The sequence below is a fragment of the Opisthocomus hoazin genome, chromosome 8, assembly GCF_030867145.1.
Source record: "Opisthocomus hoazin isolate bOpiHoa1 chromosome 8, bOpiHoa1.hap1, whole genome shotgun sequence".
Lineage (NCBI taxonomy): Eukaryota > Metazoa > Chordata > Aves > Opisthocomiformes > Opisthocomidae > Opisthocomus > Opisthocomus hoazin.
The window spans coordinates 67,672,774-67,700,046 of record NC_134421.1 but is presented as its reverse complement, the minus strand read 5'-3'; the positions used below and the strand labels follow the sequence as shown (position 1 = coordinate 67,700,046).

Below are 27,273 nucleotides of genomic sequence, written 5' to 3'. Positions count from 1 at the left end.
CCCCTCAGCATTTCCCCGTAGCTGAGTAGCGGGACAAGCCCCGCAGAGACCGGATCCAACACAATTTACCCCTCACGATCCGGCCCGTCCCCGCCGCCCCAAGCAGGGTTTTACCTCAGTGTTCTCCGCGAAGCCCCTCGGACCGGACCGCGCCGCCTGGGAGAGAGGGAGGGCAGCAGGGCGGGGTACCGGCGTTATGCCCTGCCCAGCGGGCCCGGGACAAAGGCGGCCGTCCCGCTCGGGCTAGGCGGAGCCACCTGGGGCGAGCCGCCCCGGCCCCGCCGCCGCGCCTGTCGCTTTAACCGCCCGCCGTGGGTGGTGGCCGGGCGCAGTGCGCATGAGTTGGGGGCCGGCTGCCCGCCGGAGCCCGCGCTTGGTCGGAGCTGCCGCTCCCGTTCTTCTCCGGGGCTCGTTGCCGCTCCTCGCCCGGCCCTCCGCCGCCTCTCCCCGCAGCCGGTGAGTGCAGCCATCCCCTCAGAGGAATCCCCTCGCCTTGCGCGCAGCCTTGGCGCTCTACCTGAGGGGATTTTCGCTTCCCCCCTCGCCCCCGGCTCCGCCTGAGGGGATTTTCGCTTCCCCCCGCGCCCCTGGCTCCGGTTCTCGCCTCCTGGCACCGGGGGCTGGCGGCGAGGGGCGCCGGGGGCGTGAGGCGATGAGCTCCCGCCGCTCCGCCTGCCCCGGCTCGGTCTCTCTTCGGGGAGGGGCCGGGGAGCGCTCCGCGCGTTTGTCAGCCCTTGATAGGAGCGGTTCGATGTTGGTCTTATTATCATTAATGGATTTTTGATTTCCTCCCGCCTCACCGGGGCTCCGGGCTGGGCCGGGCTCCGGCCACGGCGGAGGGAAACTGTCAGCGATCCGCTGCCCTGCGGCGTGCGGCACTTCGTTTCCCAGTACTGACCTGCGCTAAGGATTATTTTCTTTATTTCCCTCGGGTTTCTTATTCTTCCCCATCGCATCCCGTCTAAAAACAGCGTGCGTGTGCTAAGTGGCAACTTTTAAGAAAAGAAAAGGGATTTAAGGACAGGTTTTGTACGCGGGCGTTGTTGAACTTGGGGTGCGTGGTGTTGCTGGCTGACGGGGGGGTGATGGCAAAGCGCTGCCTTGTTCCTCCCTGTCGCTTTCTGGCTCTCTGCAATTTAAAGTTACCGTTGGCTGAGACAGTAGCAGATTCTAGTTCAAAAAGTACTCCCCCCCCCCCCCCCCCCCCCGTGCCCTGTCCGGTGCCTTTCCCGCCTGGAGATGGTGAGCCCGAGATGGCTGGCGCTTCTTCAGACAGCAGTCTTGGGTGGTTTGGGCGAGGTGCGGTATGCGTAAGAGAAACCCCAGCCTTAAAAACGCGCTCGGGATTTTCAGTCACCCGGGATCTGAAGGGCACGTTTCCCGAAGGGTGGTTGTTTCAGCGGGGGACCGAGAGGAGGGAGTGGGGAGCGGAGCCCTGTTGTGCGGGGTCCTGGGCGCGGGTGGAGCCAGAGGGGATTCCTGCGGTCACGGTCGTGCAGGTGGAATAGACAATCTCCTCCAGATGTCTTTCCTCTCTTTCTAAAAATTTTGCAAGCATTTGAAACTGCAACAGGTATCAGAAATGAAAGTAGCGATTGTTTCCTTTCCGCTTCCTTTTATGAAGAGCGCAGGAGGAAAGGCTTCTTCCCAAACCCTAAAGCACAAGTCTTAGTTTTAAAAGCTGTTTGCAATTTCTGGCTTAGGCTAATAAAAAAGGTATTATTTTAAGACTCTTCTACAGATCCTTGACTAATGCAGCATTGCAGATGGACTTCCTTGTACAAGTACTATGATAAAGAATAATGATTGTGGCTTTGCTCCTTCCTTTGCAGTAATTACTGCTGTATAAGGGGGGGAGCTGGTGTTTAAACAGTAAAAGGAAAAAAAGAAAGTAGTTGCTCACTCGGGTCTCCAATAAATGAAAATACTAATTATTTCTGAGAAATGGAATAGGTTTTCCAGCTGTGTCTTTCTTATCAAGGATTTGTTTGGGGTTTTTACAATGGAGAGTGAATGAGTAAAATGAACTTTTGTGACTAGAAGTACAAGTAACGCCTGACACTGGAAAGGAACAGGGAGATTCTATATCACATATCTCTATTTTGTCAGTAGTAAAACTCTTCCCCTCCTGTTGGTTATAGCTGCTTTTTCTTGCATGCCTCTGAGAAAAATATTAACCAATGTTGGCAGAGGGTCTCACTGATTGAATATAGTAACTGGAGCAACTTAACTCCTGAGCAGTTGACTAGTCTCAGGCTGACTGACCTTCTAAAATACTGGAGCATGAAAATAAATGAGCATATGAATGTGGCTTTCAAAGCGAGCCAGCCAGCCAGGCTGTGTCAAACACTGTTACCGAGTCCTCCCTCCTTTTTTTTTTTTTATTAAAATTTTTATTAAGAGCAAGGAATTTTAATTTCCAGTGTAACTAACTGCTTAAAGATATCCTTTTCTATTGGGTGTGTATTGATTACCCCCGTACCAAGGAAAGTCCAGGGCAAGAATTTACTGCTCTGTTTTGCCAGTGCTGTTTTCAGCTCTGTTTGCCTTGGGGCAGCAGACCTTTATGTACTTACATAGGAATGAAACGTGCATTAAATCGGCTGTTTTTTAAACACCTCTGGTTTGTGCTTCAAATGTCTTCTGCCTTCCTCCCTATACCAGCATAGCATTCACAAAAAAAAAACATAGGAAAGCAACCTAAGATCCAGCTGTGAGACTGTGACACGGCCGTACTGGGGCTGAAAATTATCTTGCTGTCTTAAATACTTTGTGAAACAGGATTTGGTTCACCTTTGCTATGCCTGTGGCAGTAGTTACATAATGAAACCCTAAACCCCAGTGATGCTACACCTGTAACAAGACAGAAGTTCCCTAATTACAGAGGACTCTGTGCCTGAAATTGTGTACATTTCACATTTCTAAAGGGTTGGCTGTCATAGATAGCACCACCCTGATGTTAACAAGGGAGATTTAAAAAGAGTATCTTTATAAAGAATTGGACGCTTTCCTTGTTGAAATTTGCGTATGGACATTTGAAGTCAGAAGAGACCTCGGGCATCACTTGGATGTGTTTAAAGCCTCGTATGATACTGGACTGGACAGCCCTGGGTATCGTACTTCGTTCTCCCACTGAGCAGATAGTGGTCATCGAATCTCAGCTGCAGAGTACCAGTGAGAGCCTTATCGTTATCCTCGGGTAAGGCGTTAATCTAAAGAAAAGTAACAACTTGTCACTGGCTATAGTTTTATTTTTAGCTGGGGCAGGGAAGGATTCCGTTGCTGTAAACACATGGGAAATGTGAGCGCTTCAGGGATCCTTCGCTGGTGATTTAACTCACACTATTGTATGCAAAGCTTTGCCACCGGCCTGCTTTGCTTTAGGCAACAGGATTCAGCTGAAGCTGCTGTTGGTGTAGTGAACTGGAGACAGAGTTTACTTTCAAGGGATAAGGCGTGTGAGAACCTGCTTCGTAGATTTCTCCTGAATAAATTCTGTCTTGAGGCTGGCCCAGTGTGCTTAGCATCGTCAAATCCTGCATTGGTATTGCCCTGCCTGTTTTAAAACAAGCAGCATTTCCCAAACACTGCAGAGAGGATGATGAGGTAATGATGATCTAGGCTTTTGCAAAAGGTCTCTTGTCTTGCATTGGGTTAGTTGTCTTCAGTAGGTGAGGGAAGTTTCTAAAGTATAGGGTCTCAGGAAGCTAAAAAGGCTGTTCTTGAAAATCCAGAAAGACCAGTAAAGACTGAAGCACAGTATTGAACCATCTTTTTCTGGTATTTTGAGACTCGGATTAATGTGGTCAAAGGTGTGACCTTAAGCATTGTTTCTGAGCAAAGTGTGATTTGGAGAATTCAATGTAGTAATTGAATTATTACTTAGGTGATGAAAATGTTGGTTTGTGATTGTTTCCTTTCTTTTTATGTGGTTGCTACATTTAATTTGAGATCTAATTCAGCAAACCATTTAGACTTGTGATGAAATACCCTAGTGAAGTCATCTGGATTGAAGTTTTACTGAATTGGTGCCTTGCCCATCTAGTTCTTTTAAAAACTTATGTACACAGGATTAATTATTTCACTGTTGGCAGTGCTCTCAAATTCTAGTGCAAGTTGTATGAATGACATTCAGTGTGTTTCTCAAGGCTCCAGCTTCCAGATTTAGAGGACTGAGAGAATCTTTGTTTTTAGTTTTAAAACTAATGGATTTTGTAGCTCTCCAGCCTGTAGAGGAAAGTTTGAATTGTCACGAATGCACCACAGAAACCAGGAAGTTTAAAACAAAATGTTGGGGTTACTTGCATTAAATTCCCTTAAATTCTGGGAGTCTCGCGTCGTTGTTAGCACTCTAATTACTGTGGTTGTAGCTGCATGTCTGTCACAGGCTGCCATGCTACCCTGAGAGTACCCCGAGCTTGTTCAAACTTACTTGTCGTCCATTCTGAAAATCTCAGTCAGAACTGATGTCCAGTGTCTATAAAAATGCTGTTGGCCTGGTTCTGTTTAGAGGTTCATACTGTCATAGGCTGGGGCGGAGGGGGTGTAATTTTGGGGGCTTTGGAAGGGGTTTGTTTTTTGTAATGGTCAGCATTTCTGTTTGACTGCTTGCACTATGATGACAGTCCCTCTCTAAACAAGGGCAGGAACATTTCCTGGTTACTGGATCTTAAATAGCCATGACTGTTTTGGACAGACAGGATTTTTCATGAGCAGATAAGGAATGTGCATCAGAGTAAAATGTATTAGCACATTATGGTAAGCATCTGCACTTATGATATGGAGAAGAAAAGTCAGAATTTAACTGTTGGCCAGTTTTGGTTTACCTTGGTTCCTAAACATCAAACATTGTTGCTTGTTACTTCAGGATGTTTTTGGCTCTTTCTATGAGGACAGCTTACAAATTTGCTGTCTGATTCTGGGGTTATGTGCTCAAAGCAATACCTCTTCAGCCATCCCGTGTGCTCCTAATCAACCTGTCTGTGAGGTTTGTCCTTTGTAGGCAGCGCTGAAATCTTACTTTGTATCACAAGAGTAGGACATGGGTTACCTCTAAAGCTCAAGGATTTACTCTGTATTTCATATCCTGAAGGAGGTGAGAAGAGTTCGGTTGCTGATAGCTCTGGAGCTGTGTCCACCATGCTGGGCCAGTTAGTTTGGAGATGCTTGTAAGAGCAGTGGCTCAGTAAAGACGTGTCATGGGCCAGCTGGTTTTGTTTAGCTGTGATCCTGTACAGCAGGTCTAAAGGTATGTTGCAGGAGAACTTAATACAAGGAAAAATTCATCAGGTTATTAGACACAAACACCTGGCCTGTTTTGGGAAGCCCTGTGGCCTCACGACCACAATTTGCAGGAATTTGAATGAATTCCTACTCTCTACTTGCCTTGTTTTACATACTCTCCCTGCTAACTGTCAGAGGCTAATAGAGATACAGGTCTCTAGTCTGCCCCTGTACCATTATTTTTATAAAACCTATCCCACAGTAACACTCTGAATGACCTGAGAGTACTTTCAGATGTTTTTTACAGATGCTTAACTCTCCAAACTCAAGCGCTGCCGTGGAGTGCAGGCGACTGATGGTGCATGCAGGGCTGAGTGTGCATTGGTATGTCTGTGTACAGCTGACAGATTAAAACAAAACTTGAAGTTCACTGGCCAGTTCTTCTGTTTTGTTTGTGTTGCTGAGAAATCGCTGTTTAGGAGCAGGCAAAGTGTGCGTGATGCTCGGAGTATAGTCTGGGCTTAGAAATCTAGCTTAAGAAATGGTTCAGGCAAAAAGCGTTCTAGAAATTGTATGCATAGCGAGGGTAGGGAGAGGCTGATATTGTGTCCTTTAAAAAATGTATGATAACTTGCTAAAAATTGTTGACTCTACTTACCTTAAATATATCGTGCAGTAAATGGGATAATGCTGTCTGTTTGCTGGCTTTTGGCTCCTGGCTTGTATAGTGGTTGACTTTTAGCCTCTAAATGTCTTCCATTTTTGCAGGATTGATCTTTTTGCCTATTAAGCTGGTCTTCAAACAGGAGTATTAATGAACAATTTTTTCAATCTCCTGCTACTACAGAAACTGTCCTTTGTAAATGCTAACATTGAACTTCAGTGGAGAAGTAATCTTAGTCAGCAAAACTATAAAAATAGTCTTTCTAAACAGACAGGCTGCAGTTTATCTTTGATGGCAACTCAGTGCAGTCTCTCTGAATTATGTGCCTCTGTCAAAGCAAAATTAAGTCTTTGGAGGTAAAATTCAATGTTAACTTCAGGGTATTTCAATTTCCTCCTACAACCCTCTGACAAACGTGTGATGTGTGAATTATACTGTTTTAAATATCTCATGAAAGCTAGCTCTAGTGTAACTGAGAAGTGATCATTTCAGTTGATAGAATCACCGCTGTCCTAAGGTGCCTTTTTGGTTTAGTATTTGGGATCTTCTGCCCAAGTAGTACTGTTCCTGTCACACTTACGCATGCTTGTGTCATGGTCTGATTTCTTTTTTTATTAATCCCTAATGGTACAGGCACATATCTCTTAAACCAAGCAAAAAAAAACCTCACTACAATGCATTGAACAGACCAAGCCACAAATCCTGTATTGAGCAACTTTCATATTTAATGTGTCTCTGAAGGTCGGGAGGAGCAGCCGCCTGTCGTCCTGCTGTTCTTGCTCTCTCTGAGGATGGCTGCCTTATTTTTGAACCCTTGCTTGTTACCTAGGCAATCCTACTGAAACAAGCAGTGGGGTCTTCTTGAAATTCATTAGATTCTTGACTATATCTTAAATCCACAAAGTTTTCCACTTAATAGAGGGGACATGAGAAGGGTGAAGGGACTTCTGCGTTAGCCATGGTTAGGAGGGGAAATTGTCTGTAAAGCATGCTGTATCTATTGCAGCAGTGCTGGGCAACCTCACATCAGCTGTAGCTGCTCCAGGCATTGTGCAAATATGTAGGAGTTTCTCCCTTAAAGCACAAAAACAACACAGCAAAGGGGAGAAGAAATAATATATATGAATGGGTGATGGCCTTACTGACATGTACCCTTGAAGTGTTAGGGATGATGTGAGAGAGAGAAGGGAAAAAGACCTTCCCCCCACCTCCTTTCTGCAGGTTCACAGGCTACTGCATGGCTCCTGAGCTTTTCTGAAATGAGCAAAACCTCCAAAGAAGCCACAGCTTACAACACAAAAGCGAAACCAGTGCCATAGTGCCTGCTGCTTGATCTTGTGTGGGTGGCTCTCTTAACCACTTGCAGTCACTGCCTTTATTCATTGTTCAGGAGCTTTGTGAAGCATCGGAGCTTGAGCTCCAAAATGAGTAACAGGAGCTTGCTGGAAGCAGAGTTGTTTGTTGTTGTTTAGAACTTGTGGCTTTCGTGTTTATTACTCCTGAATCTGGGTGTGCCTTCTGTCCTGGATGTAGATGGCCCACTGTGAAGCTTACACCTGGTTATGCTAAGGTTTTGCTGTTGGAGAAAGCAGAACAGTACTCTTAAATACTTTCTTCTTCATCAAAGTTTTGGCCCATTGATTGGTTTCTTGGTAACTTGGATTAATATCTTCATTTGCTTAGTCTTTAAATGTGGGTCTTGTCTATGATATCTATTGTCATCTGGAGCTATGACCTCTCATAATGTAGTCTATAAAATGTTCACGAACAGCTTTGAGTATAATTCTAGTAATCTAGTGTTTGTCTATAATACATCACTGAAGGACTGAACAAATGTGGCATGTCCAGTTTATACTGGGGACACCTGGATAAAGACTGATGCTGCAGTGTAAAAGTGCTGATGAGGAAATAACACTCACATTATATTGGATGTCAGTAGGAGTACTCGCCTCTTGCTGGTCCCTCCTTAGACTCTTTTCCATCTGAACATCGCCTTGTAAGTCATGGGATGAAATCTGAAGTCAGTAGGAGTTTTCTGTGAATTTCAGAAGTGTCAACATTTTCTCTGACAGTCTTGCCTTCTAAAAATTATATGCGTATATTTGTGTGTGTTTGTGTGTAGCATTTCAGAGGAGTCAAGATTTTCACTGATAACGTTGCCTTCTACAAATGATACATGTTTTCTTGTGTGTGGCTATTCAGTGCCACAGGGTTTGTTGTAGATGGAGCTGCTGTTGCAGGCTGTCTTCTAGACTTGGGCTGCTCTTTTCCAGCTTAGCTTTCTGCAGCATAGCTTTTTGGTTTGAGCCTGGGCACGTGGCACCCAGAGGTACAGCAGCTACTGCTCTCATGTCTGCCTGTCTTTGGTGATGCCTGATGACCAGGACCAAGAGCATGTTTCTACCTCTGTGGCTTCACTTAAAAACCATTATACTGAGGATGCATGGTGTCTTTTTATAGCCAATGTTATTAATAGAAGAAAGGAAGAATGTTCTTTTTATGTAAAAGCAAGGCTAAATCTTAATCGTTAGACCTGATGTTTGTAAGAAAGGCTATTGGATGCTTTTATCATCACAATCCAGTGCTCTTTTTATGTGGATTGTGCTTCCAAGACTTGCTGGCCTGCAGCCTAGCTACGTTGTGTGGGAGCCTTCCCCACAGGACATGTGTTGGTGCTACGGCATAGACGAGGGAGCGTTCCTACGTACCTCTGGTAATGTCATAGCCCTCTCCTGGGAGGAAACGATCAGTGGGATAGAATTGTTGCTCAGTATTGGCAGATGTTATCTCACTGCTATGAAACGCTAATCAGCTTACCAGGAGGCTCTGGTTTCTCAGCCCTCAGCTGACAGCGGTAGGGAAGAAGAAGTAATCCAATTGAATTGGAAATGCAGACTTGACTTTGCTTCTCATGTCACCTCCCGAACCATAATAAAGGGAGAAGCGCTTGGGCAGCAGGACCATCTCATTTCATTAGTACAGTGTCACGGTAACGGTATCCAGTTCCCAGCTGGCTGCGTAGAATGTGGTACCTCGGAACAAACTCTTTTGAGGAATGCGTCACTGCTGTTACCTGGTCACAGGCAGGGTGGGTGAAAGGATGGGCTGGTAAAGAACAAGGCAATTTCGTGTTGCGAAGGATGTTTTAACGTATTGGAGAGAAAGATGAGCTAGGTTCTACTTGTTTTCCCCCTGTTAGTGCAAAAGGATGACTCTTGTCTTTTATCGTACTTTGCGAATGAAGGAAGAAATTCTGCCAAAGTGCTTTGGGAGATGATGGCAATTACAGAACTGAGCACTAGGATGGCTTAAAAAAACTTGGGGCTTTTTCTGCAGTAAACGCTGGTGTGTATGTCTGTTCCAGTAAGCATCGTCCAAATGTAAACCCACTGTTTTTTTCTTGGCTGAGTGAAATAAAAACTCTGTAAATGTTAAAACACAATTTTGCTGTGTAACACGATGGTGCAAAAATGGCATTAAGTTCGTGGATCTTTCACCAGGAGCAGCTCGCACAGAGCTGCTTCAGTAACACATGAGTTATTTTCCTAGCACTGCTGCAATTAACTGGATTCTGTTTCCCTCGTGATCTGATAAACAGAATTCTTGTCTAAAAGCTAATAAAAGATGAAGATCTTTGAACTGGGTCAGTTGATCTCTCAGCCGATGGGATTATATTACTGTTCATGATGTGTCATAACGGAAAACACAAGCTGAATCTGTAGGACAGGTGTGTGTGCAGGGTCCGTGCTTGTAAGTGTAGACCGGTTTGGAAGCACACATGATGGGGTACAAAACCTTGCTACACTGGATTTTTAAAGTCATCTTTCAGACTAAGACTAACTTTTTTAAAAGGTGCCCACGGGTGGTAGACATGTTCTAGAGCATAAAGGTATGCCTGTTATTAACTTGTGTGGGATCGTTTTTACTCTTTATTTTCTATTCCTTTTACAGTATTTTGAAGTGTAACATGTTGTTCTCTGTTTTCAGAAATGAATAAAGCTAGCAGCCCTACGTAATTTGCTGATGGCATTCTGCGCTGCATCGGGGTCAATAAGTCAAGAGAGTGTCATGCCTAGAAAACTTCTCTCAGATTCTGCTGAAATGGCATCTGAAATCTCTCCAAAGCACGCACTTGGGAGCACGGAAAGGGGAGGCAGTGTGGAAAATCGTGGCAGCCAAGCTAGGTGCAGAAATACTGCCTTGGTAAGTGTGTAATGAGCCTTACACTTAATGATACAAATTACATTAGTAGCTTTGTTCATGTCACAGGATGTTTTTTTTAATTAAGTGTTGATTTTTGCCATTTCTAGTCCTAAATGTTTGCTTGTGGTCTTTGTTAACAAACCGAAAGGCTACTCTGATTCGGTACAATAACTACTCTGATATGGTACAATAGCTTGTTATTCTGGTCTGATTGTCTCTGAGGGCTTGGAGAGTGCTTCTGTCTGGCCACTCCTCCCAGAGAACCGGGAACGGCAATGAGGAGCACACATTACGCTGGGCAGCTCAGTGCAACCACCCGCATGTGGTGTACATCCCTGTCCTGGCTTTCTGAAGTAGCTTGTAAAGCAACTTAAGGATAGTGTTGGTTCTATACGCTGTTTCTTGCTTAAGCTCCTTGTTGACACTCCTGAATGAAGGTCTCAGCTTATTCCACCTTCATATAATTAGGTGAGTAACAAATACATCACCATAAACAAAGCTGTCTTTGCATTAGTGAACATGAGTGTGTGGCCATTTAAATAGTATGTGAGTAATTGAGGGAGTAGGATGCACTTCTGTGTTTTTCCAATTAGGAGGATGATTCAGGCAGTGAACTCAACAGTACTGTTTGTACTGTGATGGGCTAAGCCTAGAAAGCAGGTATGGTTCCTTGCACATTTCTTTTTATCATCACAACCATTTGAAAAGCCTCCATTTTTAATTGAGCAAAGAGCGCTCTGGTAAACATGCTTTCCTTAAATGGGAATCTAAATCTCTGTCTTACCTTAAACATGGAATTAGGCTTTCCATATCTTTCCCTCTGGCCTCCCTGCTAGCTTCCTTTTAGTGAAGTAACTTGTTGCGGTGAAAGAGTAAACGATGAAAATAGGTTGGCAGGTTGATACCTGCATTTATCTATATACCTCAGAAATGCTCAGTGTTTTGTGCTACTGCATGAGCTTTTTGGCAACTGAGGCAATTCTAAAGATATTTCTTCTTGGTTGTTTGTAATGAAAAGAAACTCAGTTAATGCTCTGCTGCATCCTTAGGGCAGCTTGTGTTGCTAGTTAAAACACAAAACAAGCATTACTAAATTTAGTCCCTTAACTGTTTCTGATCTGCTGTAGAACAAAGCTGTGAGGTGGGGGAGGTTGAGAAAGTAGCCAAGTCACCATTTGGACTTGGGTATTTAGAGTATGTTGTTTGTTGTATGAAAACTGATTGGATCTTAGAGAATTACAATGGGAGTCACACTTTGTTAAAAATTAGAGATAATTTTATGCAGAATTCTAAGTTAATTTCATGCATGACTCAGATTCCAGTTTTCCAGGTTATCAGACTAGTAGCCAATCGTGTTTCATTGGGTTTTATTCTTAGCTGCAGTAGCAGACATGAGACTGGTCTTCTGAAAAAATCAGTACTGAATAATAGGGCTGTGTATGAATCGGTGTGTTTGTGCAGTCTCATCCGGAGTCTGCTGTGTCAGAAAATGATATAGATTGCCTTGGTCTAACTAGATCTTATCATGTGATAGCCCATACGATGATGCATCAGCTAGAATTGGAATCCCTTCCTACTTTGTAATGCATTACTTTATAGATGGAGTAAAAGCTGGCTGCAGGTTTAGGTAATTCCCATCAGATCTGTGCATCAGCAAAAGAAGTTCCTGCAGCTTGCAGTTTGTCTTGTTTGAGTTTGCGCATGAAGAAAGTGAAGGATGTACTGACAAGTTTCATTCTGGTGCCACAGATCCCCTTCCCTGACTGTTCTTCCAGCAGCATAGTAGGTGGCATGTCCGATAAGGCTGGCAGCTAGCATGCATGGAGTAACAGGTTGGAGAGTGGAAACTCTCTTCAATAAAGGCATAATTTCACTTTCTGAGTTTGGGGGTGGGGTCTGTGGTGAACTCCATATGAAGGACATTCTGGCAGTTGTAGATGAGTAAATGGGATTCAAGTCTTTAGTGCTACGCAGATCTTTCTTTTTTGTGGTCTGATGTAATAAAACAGTATTGTTCCACTCACAGATGCCTTTCAGCACTGAAACAGGCTTTAGAAATCCTCAGGACAAAAGCAATATTTTTCAAAAATTTCTTTTTCTACATTCTTGTGTAATTGTGTATTAAAAGCATGATTTTTACAGTCCACTGAGCATCAGGGGATTTGTAAGAGGAAAAGCTAGTCGCTGGAACATGGTCCTAGCGACCTTGACTTCTTGCTCCATTAGTTTTTCTATAAAAGTTCAGAAGGTGCAGAAGTTTTGATGGCCTGATGAGAGGGAGGCGATCAATAACTTTGTGTAGACAAGTAATTTCTTATTAGACCAACTCTGAGAAAGGAAGGAAGGGACAGATTTTTTCAGGCATACCAGACCTTAGCTCTGAAACAGAGGCAACTACAGACTTACCTGCCTCTTCATTTATTGCTTTTCTGGATCTGTTCACTTAGAAACACAACAGGGAAGGTCAGGGTTGACTTTGAATTTTTTTGATGGCCTTGCAAAGGAAAAAAGTGTAGCAGTGTTTTTTATGACAGGCCTATACTGCTGCAGGCTTCTTCCTACTCAATTACAAAAAAGAGGCTCTTAAGCTTCTCAGTGTCAAACTACATTAGTCACTAAATATAACCTTTGCGTTACATCTGTGGAATTCAAACAAACCTAGGGATGTGATAATAGAGACAAACACTTGGACTGGCGTTAGCCTACGCTGGCTGGTTGCGGCTGGTTTGGCTGACTGTTCTCGCATCCTGTGTGTCTGCGCTGGCGTTAGGTGCTGTGGAACTGGTTGCTGATTTAGGAGTGACTAGGAGATGGACATCAATTGCCATGTGCCAAAAAGGTCTTAAAACTCTGCGTGTGTGATTCTTACCTGTCAGCTTTTGTCAGTTCAGATCAATTTTGACAAATTTCTCAGCTGCTTCTTACCTACATGATGGTGCTTTTAGCTCGTCTTTGACAACTGCAGTCCTTAAAGCCAATTTTTTTTTTTAAAGCAGAAAGCAAGGTGCTGATGTCCTATCTTGATTGCAGTAGAATGTTCCATCTAAATGATAGATGTTCGGGTCTGGATTTATGCTGCCAAATTTGTCACTGCAGCTGAAGACAAGAGCCTGCATTTAGATGGGAGGAATGTTTGGCTTGATATTTTCATCTCGCAGCACCCCCTAAAGCTCTTTCCTTCCCCTCAGCTTTTCTCTGTATCTTATAACCATAGAAGTTCTTATATAGGTGGACATGAATTTGCACATCTATTCTGGTTTCTTTTCAGTGAAGGAGGTGTCCATGCGTATGCTTGGCAAAAGGATGAGACAAGTGTACCTTCTCGATTCGTGGAATCGGTTGCACTATCCAAGGGGGAGGGGAAACAAACCCACTGTGTTCTGCTTGGCAGTTCTGACTTCCAAAACTCGTTCCTGAATGACACTCCCTGATGTGCGGTGTAGGAATTAACTTCCAGTGAAGTACATTTGCAACAATGTAAGGACACGTAATTCGGATATAAAACTAGGTCTTAGCTTTTTTTGAAGCAATTTGCCTTGTTCCGTTGACCGAGTAGGTGCAGACTGACTACTTAAAGCCAATCCTTCTTTTTCAGTGCTTTGCTGTGGTGATTGTACTGTGTATCTATTCTCAGCCATGAGTAACTGCTTTAGTTTCTAGGTGTGAGTAACATGCTGGGACAATAGTATCACCTATGAAAAGTCATACCAGAAGGTGCTGGTTGTACCTAAGTGAGCTGTGTCGCTTGGAACTGCGCTACTGACGAGTTATGCCAGTGCCTTGGATCTGCTGATATGGCTTCAGTACTATGTGCTAAACCTTCTGTTTATGAATATGTCTTACTGACTGATAGGTTTGAGGGACAGTGAGTTCCTTGTTACTCTCAATGGATCATGCTGTGGGTTAGGTGGATGGTGGTTTCTTTTTTTTTTTGCCTTTGGCATTAACCAAGGATCTCTCTGAACCAAAGTTCATCACCACTCTTTTTGGTGCAATCGTGACCTCTAGAATTTGGTCAAGTGACTGTTTCTTTTAGTCATTAATGAAGTGGCCTAAATTGGCAGATGGATGTTAATCTAAAAAGATGTCTTGCTTATGCTGTTTGTTATTTCTTCAAATAAGCTTTCTCTGTAGCTCTAACAAGGCTTGATATCTAGTCACGGTAGATGGTTTGTCGCTACTGGGTACCTCGTATAGTACAGGTGACGTTTTGAACACTGGTTACACAGACAGGAAGAGCAAGTTTCTTGTCAGTACTCTGAGCTGGCTCAGTATCTTATTTGACACACTCAGATATTTAACTCAGGGTTGACCTGTTTTATTTTGTACTTATGATGTCTCTTGGAGCCTAAAAACTAGTTGCTGTGACCTTTATCCTTTTTAGGATCAGTACACATAATTTAAACAACCTGGTGTTCTAAGTGCACTGTGTTACTGTCTCTTTGCCCCAGCCTCCCTGAGGAGGTCCTGGGATTCCAGTGTGATTTTAGGAGTTACTGGAAAAGGACAGATTGTGTGTCTGTTAGCCCGCTGCCACCTTTTTTCTCATGGTTTGAGTGTGCAGAGTCTTGTGATGCTGAGCTGCACTTCAGGTACACTCAAGGGAAAGTCCCGAGAGACTCAGCCTTTTATTTTATTTTAGGAAAATAAAATTAAGATATTTTCCCCCCCTGATACTGTTACTCTGCAGGCTTTACTGTACTATGAGGTCTTTCACCATATCTAAGTAGTCTGCTAAATAACAATACACAAAAAATATGAGAAGAATTTTTATGGCTGTTTGATACTTTCTAGAGATACACCTGTCTTTAGGTGGATGGAAGCTACTGGTTATAGAGTGCGGAGAGAGCTATGCTGTGCTTCATCCCCTTTAAATTGGTGTTAGTGTGACTTGGAAGCAGCATGCCATAGAAAAAGAAGAGTCATTGTTCCTACCAGCAGGGCAAGAAGTGGTGAGGAAGAGGGGCTGGAGGATCACTTGCTTTGGACTGTGACTATAGGAGGTAAAGAGCCTGACTCCTAGCAAATAATGACCTTTCTGTAAAATGTGCTAGTGAGAATGTGCATAGAGTGCAAACTGCCTTCAGGATCTCTAAACTGGATCATTCTGCTTCAGAGAGGGATCTGGTAGATAAAGATTATTCCAGCAGGTGGGCAGCTCTGCTCTGTAACCCTCACTGACAGGCACTCCTGGACTTCCAAAGCAGTTTCTTTGTACTCCACTAATTTCTTTTTCAAGGAATACTTGGAATGGAGTTTCTGAAGTATAAAAGCCAATTTTAACTTGTCTTGCCTTCACTGCACCTAGTGGGCAACATTTTATATATTCAAATACATACAGGGCTGTGTCCACCTACCACCCGTTCTTCTGTGGTTTAAGACATTACGTGCTGCATTCTTCCAGCCTTCCTGTGCAGTTAAACTCTCAGCGCTCCCAGCTTTATTCTGGACCCTGTCCAGATTGGCTGCATCCTTTCCAGAGTTCAGTGACTGAATCTGAACTCTGTGTTCTGAATGAGGATGTGCTGTTATTTCATCACCCTGGTTAATACGTCCCAGACTGACATTCGCATACCCGAATGGCACTCTTTCCTCTTTATGGCACTTAAACTGACCTGCAACTCCTTCTGTCTTGTATTGCCACTTAATCATTGTTCATCACTCTCTATTCAGGTGTCTTTCAGCTGAATTTGATCTCGTGGACGGCCAGCCCACTTACACGGTTCATGAAGGTCTCATTCTGTCGTGCCTAGTTCTTGCAGCAGCATCTCCCAGCATAAGAGCATCAGCACATACAAAATTCATTGTTTACTGTCGTTAGTGAAGTATCAGATAATAGAGATGTAGGGATAAATCTGTTCAGGACTTGTTTCATTATTTGTTTTATGATACATCATGCTACTTCTCAAAACTAACAATCTCTCCCCTGCTGCCCACTTACATAGGTACCTTGCAGTAGCTTCATCAGGGCATAGTTTCCTTACTCATCTCTCTTTCTTCATTTTTGGGGACCATGTAATAAATCCTTCAAATCAAGGCTTATCGCATTTTGTGCTTATGCCTATTGGCGAAGTCAGTCACCTTCTCTATGAGAAATGAGGTTGGTGTGAAATTATTTGATTTTTTTTTTTTTTGTAAAAAGTGTTTAGAGGCTTTTGCCTGAAATGTTTCCCAGTTTTTCTCAGTGTTGTTCTAACACAGAAACTAAAGGGAAAGAGAAATTTTAAGCTGATCAGCCTGACTTTGAAAACCAAAGGGATGTCTTCAGAGTTTAACTAGATCTTGCATTGCTTTAGCTTGCTTTTTGAAGAGTAGGTTAGGAGTACTTCAGTCAGTTTATGATTTCAGTTCGTCTAGTTTATTTTTTAAACACTTCTAGATCATTTGTTTCCTGACTTATGACCTGTTGATTATATGCTTTGCTAACTATTATGAAGCACACAGGTACAATTATGTTAATAAACTGAAGAAAACAACATTCAATATTACAGTCTTTTTCACCACATTAAATGGTATTATCAAAATCATCAGATAGTGCGTTGTAAAGGAAGTACTTTTTGACACAGCACACAATTAAAGTGTGGAACTCATTGCCACAGAATGCTGTGAATGCCAGCCATTTAAATGGGCTTAAACAATAAGATGAATTCATGTTAGAAAAGCTCATTAAGGGCTATGAAGTACACAGATGCAGATGCAACTGGGGAGTCCTTAAGCTGTGTATTGCTGGAAACTGGAAAGATGTAGGGAGGAGAAATATGAATCTATCCATTTTACAGCACAACTCTTCCCCCAGCCCTGTTCCCCTGTCCTGTGCAGCGCTGGTGGCTGAGGGCAGGCTGCCGAACTGAACAGCCTTTTTGGGGTGATCCTGTGTGGTAGTTCTTGTTCTTAGCTGTGATTCACTTGCTTCCAACTTACGCAATGCAGCGGTGCGATCCATTCTGTTTCCCTTTTCTGTAAATAGAATGAGAGGTACTTGCCTTTTTCTTCTGCGCTGAAGCTTTCGGACCTGTTCTGATGCTCGCTGTTCCTGCATGCAGGGCTTGCTTTCTGCCCCCCCCCCCCCCCCCCCCTCTCTTTTTACACGTAGAACTGCCTGCCTGGTTATTAGCAGGCTGAGGCCTGAGTGGTGCCACATCGCTCTCTTCCTCCTCTGTATTAGAACAGTTTGCTCCCTTCACGGTTTTTTGAGAAGCATCCAGTCACTTCTCTCCCATGGAACTGTGCCTATTAATTCCTTGGGACTGTCAAGTGATTGATGATGAATCAGTTGAATCTGCTGTTCTCCTGGTATTTTGCTAATTGAAGTGTAACTGTTGGACATGGGTAGTGCCATTCAGTTCTCTAGCAGTTCCTAGAAGAATGGTGCTGGGGTCTGGCTTTTTTTTAAGCCACTGCAGGTGTCTTGGGATTTCCCCCGCTATCCTCTTTCTGTCAAAGCTGTGCTGGTCTTAGGATTCTAGGTCTGGATATGATGATAAAAATCTCTGCAGATGCGTGTGAAAAATTGTGGGCCTCTGATATTAAGTCACTGTTTTGGACAGGTAGGAAAGGGATCTTTTCTATGAAACAGATTCTATTCCTCTTTTCTCCTTTTTCTTTGTTTCTTTTTTTTTTTTCATCTTTTAAACCAAAGACCATCATAACAGACTCTTTCCTGTTCAGCGTAAGGAGGTAATGTTTGGCTGCACAGGGATCTAAAATATTAATGCCAGCTGAGCATACTCAGCTATTTCAGCTGTTTGCATCCCAAACTTCTTCTGTCCAAGCAGCCTCTTTTATTCTTAGCAAAGGCACAGTTTTCAAGTTTCAAATTTAGGCTGTCTTTTGACAGTAGCTTTTAAGTCAGTAGCGTTAGGTGTATGTGAGACTGAGTTTTGGGAGGTGTGTTTGTGTATGAAGAGTAGGGAGCTGGTGGAAAGTATGAGGGGAATAACTCCAGTAACTGAAAAGACTTTGCTTTGACTGTTAAAACAGAAAGGAGGCCTGGAAAACCAGCCCAAGAACAATATGGGCAGTTCCAGTACTTGGATTATGTGGAAAATTGACTAATTACAAATAGACTTAGTAAGCTTGGTTAAAACTGGTACCAGTTAACTACAACAAAATTTCTCCCATCTTTCTGAAAGCGTTACTATATTATAAGTAATACAGGCAGGTATTTCATAATACACCGGTGTTCTCAGAGCAGAGGTAAAGCAAGTCACTGCTTCCTCTACATCTCTGAGCTCCTTTGGTGTGACCCACTCGAGTAGTTTTATTTTCGTTGTGCTTGTGTGTCTAAAATGGGATTATTTCCTTGTCTCACAAACCAAACCATGCCTTGCCTGAGGGAGTTTGTAGCCAGGCTAGATGCCTTGCATCTCAGTAGGGTGACCTGCCATAATGCTGCCTGATCTCTAGAGCTGCTGGGGTTTGTTTTGGTCCTTTTATTTTTTTTCTCCCCTGAGGAAATGTGACATTGGTCATCTTGAAGGAAAACTGCATGAGGAAAGAGATCAAAGTGCTAGCTGAGATGAGGCTGACCTTTCAAATCTAGGTATGCCATTTACTGTGTAAATGTATTTGCAAAGGGATGGTTAGTCATTTTGGATCCTTCACCTAAAGGGAGACTGCTCATTTCAGCAAGATCCATGAGGGATGGTAAGTCAGAGCGCTCTGCTGACCAATCCTCCTGCAAATCTTACCTGGCGTGGAAAGGCGCTCAGTCTTGCAGCGCAGAAACGGATGAAAGGAGGGGCTTCCGACACTCTTTGTTTCGGTTCGCATGCTGTGTTGCTCAGCTCTTGATCAAAGAAGTTAAGCTCATGTGGGAGCAGTTGTTCTTTTAAATGAAAAAAACGTCGTGCAAGCATTTCTCTACTGCACCGCAGTCTGGGTCTGCTGCTGCTATGAACTATGTGAGCACAGCCCTCTTTTTTTTCCCTTGCCTGCGGAAGTCTGGCTCCTGCAATGAGCTCACTCGCAACAAAAGCTTCTTGGAGTCCTGTTCGGCTCCAGCTAGGGCCTACCTAACAACGGCTCCTTTCCTGTCATTCTCTCGCCTACTAGACATAGCAGCCCTATGAGTATTTGGGTGGGGAAGGAAGGAGATTGCAACATCCATTAAGAAAAAAAAAAAAGTGACTTGTCTGTCTCTCACTTTTCAAGTGCAGCTGTAAAACTTTCCTTGGCATTTGAAAACTGAGCTCTGCCATGTGGTGGGTGCGAGTTGTGGAATACGTCAGCCTTTGAAGTTAGTGCTTTAAATAGGCAATTGCAAATGGCATCAGAATTTCAGCTTTTGTAGCAGTTTTGCTGCATGCTGGAGTAAGTAAATAAATACTTATTCTGACAGTGCACTGTGGAAGGTAAAATACCCACACCTCTGTATGTCTTTCCCAGCCATCAAACCATGTTCACCTGATGACGATGAATCTGGATCTCTAGAAATGTAGTTGTAGTATGAGCCTCTTTTTGGAACCAACTTCATATTTCCTTGCAAGACTTGTTTTCTGTTAAAGCGGAAGACTGTGCCAGCTGTGACTGAACACTTCTGTGTTCAGATGATTGCAGCCACAAATGAGCAAACCTGTCCCGAAGTGTCTGAACTAAGAGTGGCTGAAAGGCTGTGTGTCTGTCTTCTGTATTTCATTTACTTATTTACAGGGAAAATGTCCTACTGGCCACACAGGAGAATGCAACTAAGAGCCCTAAAGCATTTATTTTCTCGTCTGTAGTGTTTTGGGTGCTTAGAAACTAACTGCCACTTGGTACAATGAAGCACTTTGTAGTTCTGAATCTACAGGCACTACTTTTCTGCAGAGGTACATTGTTCTTATTTTTAATGCCCGGGATGGGGATAAATGCTTTGTTTGCGCAAGGAGTTAACAGGTAGGGCTGCACATGCTTATTTCTATTCTAATCTAAAGCAAGATGATCTGAACAGGCACGGTGAGTTTGAAGCAAGTTGTGCTGCCCTAGCAAGAGCATGTCTACCTCTTGGATATTTGCCCTGCATACCTTTAGGTGTTTACCTAAATTCCCCCAATCCTCCATTGAGAAGTAGCCTTGTTACCTGTATGCACAATCGGATGTCCTTGGAGAGGCGAAAAGTAGATGTGAGAAAAGAAACTGTCTTGTATTGCTTTGCCGGTGCCGCCTTAAGTTACCGATGGCCAAGTTTCCAGTATGTGCAGGGTGGGAGAGAAATTCAGTGCAGAAAAGGGAAAACCTCGCTTACTTTTCAACAATACTTAGTTACATTCCAGAACTCACGCAGCTCTCTTAGGAAATGTCTTTCCTGTATCCATTGTCTTAATTTGGTGCCTTTCCTAATAATTCTTTGTCATCTCCAAGCTTCTGGAAAAGTGAGTGTTTCCCAGGGTGTAGGTGGAAGGAAAAGAGTTTGCACATTGCTGCCTAGCTTCTCATAGCGATATTGTGTTAATCAAGCTAATCAAGAGCAGTGACTCATAGAAAATGAAGACTAGATAATCCAAGTGACTGTTTATCACTTCTGTGGTCTATGGGATTGTTTCCTGCTGGAGAAAATAGCCCAAAGCACTTTACTGCTAGGGAACACATCTTCATATTTATTCTAAATTTTTCCTTTATGTAACTCAAAGTTAGCATCTTTAGAAACCCTCTTCCTCCTTCTTACTGCTTTATAATCTACCACATAACTCTGGATAACTCAGATGGCAGTGGCAGAGCCAGATTTCAGCTCCAGCTCTGCCTCTAGAAGCCAGGTCCCACTTGGTGTAGAGCAAAAAGGGAACGAACCCATTTGTCGGACTGTCCGGAACGCACCCTTTGCAGTCCATGCTGCTCCCAAGCCGTGTCCCTGAACCTGAGATGGCAACTGAAATGGCTTCCTCCAGTTTGGAGCCTGAAGAAGCTGTCTTACCCCTTGTAAAGGCACAGGTGGGGTGGGTGGTGCTGGGTTTCTGTGGGGCTTTGGTTGGGTTTTTTTAGACTGCTGTTACAATCTTAGCAATTTGTTCTGTCCAGCTCAAGTGGACACTTGTCTGCTGAACTGAAGTTAGGTCCTTTAAAGGATGGAATACCGCTTGTTGTTCTTCAGTCAAAACTAACGCACTGTAAACTCCTGGCGCTTTTAACTCTTGCATTGTAGTGGCTGAAGGCCTCTTTGAGAAGGGATGAAACAGCGAGCAGGAGATGCCTCTGGTGTGACTGCCTGTTTCATCTTGCCCCTTTTGGCCCTCGAAAAGGGGTGCTGTGTTTGCTGTCAGTGTACTTACCTGTGCTTACCTGTAGGGCATTAATCTTTTTGCCTGTTTTCTCTCCATAGGATGATGAGAGTCTGAAACACTTAACTCACGAAGAGCAGGATGTTCTCATGTTCTTTGAGGAAACCATAGATGCCTTAGAAGATGACTTGGAGGAGCCGGTCCTACGTGACAGTGGCATCCACTGTCAGTCTCCAAGGTCAACAGAAGAAAATGTGTCCAGTCATTCAGAGACTGAAGATATCATCGACTTAGTACAGTCAACACCTGAGAGTAGCGACCATGAAGGCCCTGCTAGCAGAGAAGCAGAACCAGGTAGTAGCATTTCTTGAAAGTGTGGGTTTTCTCTTTGACCTAGCCCTGAAGTACTCCAGTTCTCAACAGAAACAGCTGAAGAAATTCTATACCTTCCATATGACGTCAAGATGAATCTGTTACACATCAGGAGCTCTAAGGACTGTGATTTTAATTTGACTTGGGATTTCTGAAATTCTTGCTGTTACTGTAACTTTTTTTCCCTCTGATGGAGGTCATGCATATGATGAAGTTGTTGGACTGCTGCATCAGTCGCCTACCTGGTGACTGAGCTGCAACAGAGCTAAGTGTTGTGCAGGGGCATCGCAGCAAGGCAGACTAGTGTTCAATGTGTTCATGCTCTGCTTCTCTCAGAGACCTCTGAAGACTTTCTCTAAGAGTTTTAAGATAGCAGATTGTTTGTAGTGTTACTTTGTGTGGGACTGAAAGGCATATGATCCTATCGCTAGGTTTGTGACAAGGTAGTATACGGCATGGTGTTTTATTCGCCCTGTAGAGTTTGCTCTCTCCATTTTTGGAGAGTAGATTTATCAGCCTGGACATACAGTGGGATGTAGTGTGTCCTTTCCTGGCTGTTATAATAAATAAGAATGGCAAAACTCTTTTAGAAAAAGCAGCGATTCAAGCACAGTGAAGCTAGCATGCAGATTGTGAATGAATGGCAGAAAGAGGGCTTCTAGTGAACACACCGTAAATATGGTGACTTGAACTACAGTGTCACCTACAAGATGCCGTTGCTAGGGGTTCAGTTATCGTTTCTTCTGGCAATGTGGGCTGACTTTGAGTTAGAAAGTTTGGAGGAGGGGAGTACTGATGTTTGCTAATCCTGGGTGATGGAAAGCCATGTGTTCTGCTCTATGTGAAGATTTAATGACGTTGTTGCTGCTTTGTCTTTTTAAGTGTTGGATGCAACCTGGAGAAGTGAGAGCCCTAAACCAGCTGTACCTGCTGACCTTCCCCCGCATCCCCCTGCACCACCACCATCGATGTCCGAGACGCTTCCTCTTCCTCCTCCACCCCCTCCTCCAGTCCAGCATCCAAAATTGCTTCGCTCTGTCCCCACTCCGCTCATCATGGCCCAGAAGATGTCCGAGCAGCAGATGGAGAGCAGGGTGCACTTCTCCAGTGCCCTCAAGGAAGGCAATTCCGACAAGAAAAACCCTGTAGCCAACGGTGATTATTTCGTGGCTCCGAAGCACCCTCCTGCACCTGCACCCAAACTGCACCGGTTCCCGAGCAACATCAACATAACGAATGTCAGTGGCAAAGAATTCAGTGAGACTATTTCAAAAGCAGCGGTTAACGTCCAGGAGCGGAGAGCTCAGGTGCTGGCCAACATCAATGGAGGAGCTTTGGCAGCTGAACTGGAGGAGAAGCTGCAGAAAAATGATTTCTTGTCACGTAACAGAAGTTCTTCCTTAAGGGATCTCTCCTCTGAGCAGACACGATACGAGGCCTTGACAAAACTTGGCCTCGTTAAGAGCAAGCCAGCTCAGGACCAAGTGGACCATGCCCCGAGCACTCAGCAGCTTGACGTGCAGCCCAAACAGGCAGGCGCTGTTCCCAATGGATATCAAAACATCCACGAGATTTTAAAAAGCAAGCCCAGCCCTTTCCTTCCTACGGGCAAAACTGTAACAATCAAACCAGAGGTAGCTCTTGCTGCTAACAAGGTCAGCAGCGCGCAGCAGAACACAGCAAAAAGTTTTAATGATTGTAAACAACCTAGTCTAAACCCGGATATGAGGAGGAGATCAGGTTCGCTGCCTAGACCTTCAGGATTTCGATCCCAAGGGATCACGGTACAGTTTTCTGGCCGTGGCTCAACAGAAGAAGCTAGGAGAGAGGCACTTCGCAAACTGGGACTACTAAAAGAGACTGCGTAATTCGGATGGGAACGTTTTGGTGACAGGGGGAGGTGATAGTGTGGCTTTGTGCTAGAATAGTCCCAACAGGATTGGGATCAAATGGTTTGGGAGAAGAGAGGGGAAGTTCTCTGCTTCAGGCAAGCTGCGGAGGCACTAGATACTGTGGAATGACCGCTCGTGTTTGTCCCAGAAGGACTGGCACCACATGCGGTCACGTGCAGCGGTGGGTTTCAGCTCTCCTTCTTGCAGAGATACTCGTCTGTTGCTCTTCGTGACTAAGAGGAATTTTATTTAAGCGATGCTGAACTGTAGCAGACAGCATCTCGTTAATGAAGTGTACAGTGCAGTATTGTTGTACATAGCAAACTGAATGGTAAATCTTCCTTTTGCTCTTTCTGAAGCCAAAAACGAGAGCTCCGTTTGTCTTGCCCACATATGTGTGTCTGTTCGTCGGAGCTCGAGATAGCATCAAAACTGACATTTCTGACCAGCGTGACGCACTTCCGTGACTTTTTTTATTGCCTATATTATCTGGCTTGGCTTTGTTCCCTACCAGTGGTGGAGTCTTCTGCATCCTTGCTCTGTCCCCACTTGCCTTCAGACTGCACAGAGGGTGGTTTCTGTTTCGACCTTCTCGACGGAGCGGCCCAAGCTTCGAGCGGGCGACCGCGTCACTCCGCTGCTTTGCTGGACGTCTTGCCTTTCTTCCCAGCCACCTGCTTCTTGGTCACGCTCTAGCAAGCTCCGTGTCCAGTGAGAGGCACCGGATGCGCCTCAAGGATATGCACCGTGCGCCGGTTTTCGCACTGACAGCCAAAGAGTCTCCTGACAATCTGTGACCCCAACTGTTCTGTACCAGTGACCGTCTTAGAGCAGGGAAGCCATAGGAACAAGTTAACTGTGTACCGAATGCGAGAACCTCATGTGGAAAGTCTGATCTTCTCCGTGAGGGTTCCCGTGAAGAAACTGTTACTTTTTGAATGGTAGCTGTGGTACACTGAGTAGTTGTAAGCTCTGTTACTGCTAAAAACCGTCATTTGATCTTCCTGTAGTTTGACAGCTCGAGTAATCCTCTGCTCACAGCCTTATTTGATTCTGCCCTGCCAATGCATAACAGAAGTTAGAGCCAAAATTCTTGCAGGCTAAGTGGAGTTACAGGAGAGAGCTGTGTGCAAGGGCACGTAGCTCCCGAATGGTCCAAGCTGGTGTTATTTTGCCTTTGTTCAACAGACACGCTTTTAAAGATGGTCCCAAAATATATCTTTGTGTTGGTATGGTTTTTTTTTTTTATATGGCAATGCTGCTCTTCCACATTAAAACTCCCTTCCCTTTTTGTACACCTGAAAGCGTCAAGAATAGCCATTTTAAAATCAAATGCCAAACTCAAGACCCTCTAAATTTCTCATTGTTACTCCTGCATGTTTAAGAGTTCTCTGGGTTTTGGGTTTTTTTCGAAAGGGATAAACTCACTTATTCTCTGCACTATCTAAAGCCTCAAGCAACCCTCTCTTTTTCCCAAGGAGCTGAGTGATAAACCTTGGAGCAGAGGAGGGGAGCGGCTGTCATGGGCTGACACACCCTTCAGCGAGGAGCTCTGACATAACTGTGATCAACAAGTTCGTAGCCCTTGTGATAAAGGATTTCAGACTTGCTGAGCTGTACTTGTAAATGAAGCTGTCGTGAAGGAAAGATCTTTGCGTCATTCTCAACCTGCCTCATAAGTTAAAGTTTTTTGTTGTTTGGGGTTTATTTTTTTTAAATTATCTTCTTGCTGCTTAAATTTTTAATGGTGTTATGGTATCTGGCTGGATCTGTTATGTAGTTGTTCTTTTCATCCTTTTCACTGCGAAGCGATCGTGTTCCTCATTGACGGGCACACCATACATAAGCGATCAGTAATTACAATATGTGGCCATTCCTCAGTCTGGCAAAGCACTTAGGCGTGCATAATCGAATGTGAGAAGTGCCGCTGAAACAAAAAAGGCTGCTTGTATGCTGCAAGTAAAGCATGTGGTTATTTTGCTGGGTTCTGAGTCTGTAGGCCTAAATCAGAAAGACAAGGAAGAACATAAAACACATCCAAGCACCTGCTTCAGCGCAGCCTGGAGTGGAGTCCTACATGTGGATGATGCATCATAATTAATTAACATAACCTGCTAAGTAAATTTAAATGTTTCATGACCTTTGTGCTTTTAAATCCTGTTAAAGCAAATTCTTCATTATAAATGTGAAGTGCGTACGAAGCAATCTTCACATCTAATCATTTCTTGCCAGCTCTTCTTAGAGTTGTTTACAGCTGGGAGTCCATGCTAAGCAAATAGGGGGGGGAAAAAACCCTTGATGCTAATTGTTTCATTGAAATTCTGTCCTGTTCGATAACTCTGTAACATAACCTACTTTAAAAATAAAATTAGATGTTTAGTATCTAAAGTGTAAAGCTGCAGTATGCTGAATTAGCTGGATCATGTTCTTTCATCCTTTGTGCAGGGCTGCATCCTCAGCTGGTGGGAAGTGAGCGTTAGATCTGCATTAGATAAACCAGCCTCTGCCCAGGGAGGACTTGGAACGAGGTATTCATTGTGGCCCTTCATTATAGCAAATATCCTACTGGTAAATTCTTCTCCGTGCCTAAAACTGTAGTGAGTAAAGCCATGTACTAAATGAAGTTAAGAGACTAGCTGCTAATAACCTGTACATAAATTTAGCTCTATTTTGTGTATCTGGTTTTGTGTGTATATGTTGCTGTGGTTTTATTTTTCTTCCCTTGTGTTAGAGGTAACTGTCTTGCACAAATCTGATAAATCATCTATTAAACTGGGATAAAACCAATGAAACGGTAGCTGATGGAGGTGGAGTTTCCTTCTTTGTCACCCAGTAGCACGCGTCCTTCTTGGAGGAGGGAAGTGACTTGCTTTAATGGCTAATATCAATTTAATAACTCTTCTTTTTGCAGCTGTGGATGTGTGTGAGCCAGAGCTAAATCCTGTCACAGCACGGGTGAAGGGGAGGGCAGAAGGGAGGATTATGCCTGTCTTCTGATGAGAGATTTGTATTCTTATTGCTCGGCTTCAGGAACTGTGCCCAGCGTCCTTGCAGGACTGAGGTTCATCCTGAACAGTGTTTGAAGTAGGCAGGAGCCCCCCCTCTCCCAGTGTTTCGCAATATTTAAATGACTTCTACAAGAGGAATATTGTATATGTGAAAGAATAGCAACTCATCTTTGTGTTTCCATGGGTGTTCCCATACGTGAGCGTGATCCTGCTGAGGGTACAGGTTTTCCTTTTGGCATAGCAGAAAGTTCCCCTTCAGTGGATATTCCTACCCATCCCTCCTGAGCACGTGCATGAGTTGTTGCTGCCCTTCTGTCTGTCGTTTGGCTTCTTGCATGTCAAGGCTGCTAAGGTAGTTCCTTGGTTGGAAGTAAGTGCTGACTCTGGCGCATGTTACAAGGTGCTGCTGCCAAGTAGAGCGTAGAGGTGAAGGTTTCTTCATGAAATGCTGCGTAGCTGAGGTGGTGGGTAAATCACCTCGCACTGGGACTTGTCCCACTTTGAGTAGGGAATGGTTTAGAGCCAAAACTAACCAACTTTGATGTAATAAAAACCAAGAGCAATGACAAAATCCTCGGAAGAACAGATCTGGAGGAGGTGGTGGGTGCTTTTTGCTCAGACTCCCCTGGGAGCAGCTGCAGCAGGCTGCCCCGAGCAGGAGGCCGGATCGTGGTTGTGCCTGGGAGCAGCTGCAACCCAGGAAACGACTGCACTGT

The 27,273-nt window shown here is 44.1% G+C and overlaps 1 protein-coding gene across 1 annotated transcript; it reads left to right on the top strand.

The window, feature by feature from the left end:
* The first annotated feature begins 264 nt into the window (after positions 1 to 264).
* On the top strand, positions 265 to 26,531 carry PROSER2 (proline and serine rich 2). Its single transcript, XM_075427624.1, has 4 exons — positions 265 to 456; positions 9,875 to 10,090; positions 21,387 to 21,639; positions 22,540 to 26,531. The coding sequence occupies exons 2-4, from the start codon at positions 9,911 to 9,913 to the stop codon at positions 23,523 to 23,525; spliced, it is 1,419 nt and encodes a 472-aa protein (XP_075283739.1). The 5' UTR covers positions 265 to 456; positions 9,875 to 9,910; the 3' UTR covers positions 23,526 to 26,531.
* Positions 26,532 to 27,273: the final 742 nt, after the last annotated feature.